The following is a 3,020-nucleotide window of genomic DNA, read 5'->3' on the forward strand; positions in this document are numbered from 1 at the left end:
TTTATATTTGTAGTAGAGTGCCGTTGATGTAATGATACTCAAAACACTCATACTTTCCACCCAGAAGAGTTGGTAAGATATTAACTCCCCTAACGGGCTATTTTGGTCTCAACAATTTGTGTCCCAAAATAGCGAGACATCCGAAACATTGAACGTAAAAGCAGACCAAAAATAAAAATTGGACACGCCAAGATTTGACCTTGCTTTTTTCGAATTGCCAAATACTATGACATAAGTCTACAATAATATCCATAGGTTCGGTCCCAGGCCAATAATATGGCGTTGTGATGGCTCCCGGCTTACACTCCCGCGTGGCATTTGGACGAAGACGACAGTTGGGACCACGGCAAATCAAACAAAGCCCCATAAACTTGCCGGTGCTTGTTGATTTGGAGGAACCACAGAAATAGATACAAAGAGTCAAACGTTTATAGTCATAGGGGCACGGTCGTTAAAACTGTTCCCATGGCCCTTAAATCGTCCGTGCGCGAAGAGGCAAGGAGAAATCTTATCCAAATGATGATCCCATTTGTCTCCTTATCTGGGCTAATTATAAAACCTAAGCCAAACATATTGCTCCCTGGATTTTGTCCTTCGAAAATTTGACCTCGATCAGGTGATCTCCGGTTGTGACGTTAGTGGGGTATGTATAAAGACTGGGTCGCATTCCCCGGGCCAGAAGTGCACGTTGGGGCACCCCGCATTACAGGTCCGTCATCCAGTCAGACGTTAAACCAAAGTGACAGAAACATGTCGATGTGCATCCACCATCCCGGGACCGGGAATGCAGTACCGGAGCAGCCCAAGAGGATAGCGGGAGGAATCATATTCGCCGCCGCCCGCAGGTCCAGCCTCAACGCCGCACAGCAACTACTGGTACCGCCATCATTCGAACCGACGGCGAGGTGAGGCAGAACATGTGCAGTCCATCCGTTTTGCCGACAAACATGTCATGTAGACTATGCGGTCGGCCACGAGGACATGCTGTCGTCGTACGCTGTGTGTTAGACGCGCTGTGCATCTGTCACATCTCTGACCCTGCGTTGTCGACTGCCATTTCCCTTTCCCGTGGTTGATTTTAGGGTTGATTTTACTTGTATTGGCTACTACTATATCACTTTTAACATCTAATGAGTTACTAATCCTACTCTTTATATTGTTCGTTTGAAAGTACGGTTATACTGGTGTCTACATATGCATCGTTATGTATGTACAAGGAGCCTCGTTGTGTGACAGAACACCACGACCACTGGTAGTGTAAACACGGAACAATGGCTTCCATTTGTCTTGACCGTCAACCGTACATTGACGTCTTCCTGGCCCTTCTTCATAAACACCCCAGTCTTAAGACGTTCCTTGTCTTCTTAAAGGCTTAAGTAAGCTAAGCGTTTCTGGGTTAAGACAACGCCAGAAGAATGTCTGCAGTGTTCTGTGTGTTTGAACAGTTTGAACCGTCCTGCCGCCGTATATGTCCATTCTGCACAGGTCACTTGGTTTGGAAATAATAGTTGGAGTGTTATTTATCAAAATCATTCATATAAATTTAGAAATAAGAACACAGCGTAACTAAGTTGTATTGTTTAGTTCCTGTTGTTTGGTCTTGCCTGCAATATGTCGAACTTAATTTTTAGTCCGATAAATCTATAGTAGGATCCACTATTGCACTGGCAGAGCAAACATTGTACATGTTGTCTACAGAGTCTACAACAGGCTTATTCATTTTCCTGAAGATTGCAGGTTTATGAAACCTAGTGATATATGTGTGTGTGTGGAGGGGGGGAGGTGTTACACTCTAATGGGTCATGCCGAGCCTATGCAACATTTACACATGTAGGTGTGCACGATACATGTATGTCTATGTATGTTCGTTCATTTGGGTAAGTTATATTAGGGATATTCCGTAGACAATCAATCTTCATTCTTGTGCTGAGATCATGCCGTATAGCACGGCCCCCGTGAGCAACAAAGTCCGCTTTTGTACATATGTGGCCACAGATCAACTTTCCAAACAGGTAGCTCTGTTGACACTTACACATTCCGTTGTGGAAGCAAATAAGGCAAGAAAACTCACTGCGGGACAGAATAGAGCAGAACCACTAATGGAAGACGAGTTCAGAAGGTCAAAACTAGTCAGTGGTAATCAGGTAAAACTCAACGCGCATCTTATGATGGTACGACTAATCTACAATACTGGCAATGGTAACAGATACGTGACGACTGACAGAAATTGCCGTCCTGCGTCTCCTGTAGTTGACTTTATCTATTTTGCAGACAAAGAAGTGTAAGCTAGTAGGTTATTTAGTAAGTTACTTTGTTTATGAAACATTGAATGACCCACGAATCGCATAACCAGGTCGACCATGTATGATCAATACTGCAGGAAATGATCTTAAAATCACATCATCACAAATTACGAGGGTGATGAAATGCTACGGTCAAACAACGTACAGGAACGTTAAAAAAACAGAGAGGATGTGTTCCTTTTATGCATAGCCACATACATACATACATACATACAAGCATGTCACAGGCATCTTTCTGTAAAAGGCGCCAAACGGTAAAGACATAACAGGTGGTGATTCAAACACCCACTGTGGCACTGTATCTGTGGTTTGAGTTTTGATAACGTTTCTTATTTGTCCTTGCTTTCTGCATGTGAAGAACATTCCATGACTAACCTGTCGGTATATGTTTCTGTTACTGCAGGACTGATACAAAAGCTAAAGTGTCTGGAAATTCCGCTGAAATGGACGTGGTTCCATCGGTCATCCGTGTGACGTTGATGGGGTCCCCACCCTGGGGGTTCGAGCTGCAGGGTGGGGCGGAGGTGGGCACAGACCTGACCATCGCCGAGGTCGACATGGGCAGCAAGGCGCACATGGCCAACATCCTGCCGGGAGACGTCCTCCTCCAGATAGGTCTGGAGAAGACGCAGCAGATGGGGAAGACGGAAGCCCTGAGGAAGCTCTGCATCAACGGTGGTTCGTTGAGTTTGGTCCTCGGCCGAGCGCAGCCCAAGG

At 45.3% G+C, this 3,020-nt stretch overlaps 1 protein-coding gene across 1 annotated transcript in view; it reads left to right on the forward strand.

Annotated features, from left to right (window-relative positions):
* Positions 1-294: 294 nt before the first annotated feature.
* The window catches only part of LOC118408732 (PDZ and LIM domain protein 3-like), a 3,378-nt gene continuing 652 nt past the window's right edge, over positions 295-3,020 (forward strand). Inside the window, exons 1-2 of the mRNA XM_035809587.1 lie at positions 295-905; positions 2,707-3,019. Of these exons, the coding sequence (XP_035665480.1) occupies positions 646-905; positions 2,707-3,019 (573 nt within the window). The 5' untranslated portion in view covers positions 295-645. The remainder of the gene's footprint in view (positions 906-2,706; position 3,020) is intronic.

Source organism: Branchiostoma floridae, chromosome 2 (assembly GCF_000003815.2).
Source record: "Branchiostoma floridae strain S238N-H82 chromosome 2, Bfl_VNyyK, whole genome shotgun sequence".
NCBI lineage: Eukaryota > Metazoa > Chordata > Leptocardii > Amphioxiformes > Branchiostomatidae > Branchiostoma > Branchiostoma floridae.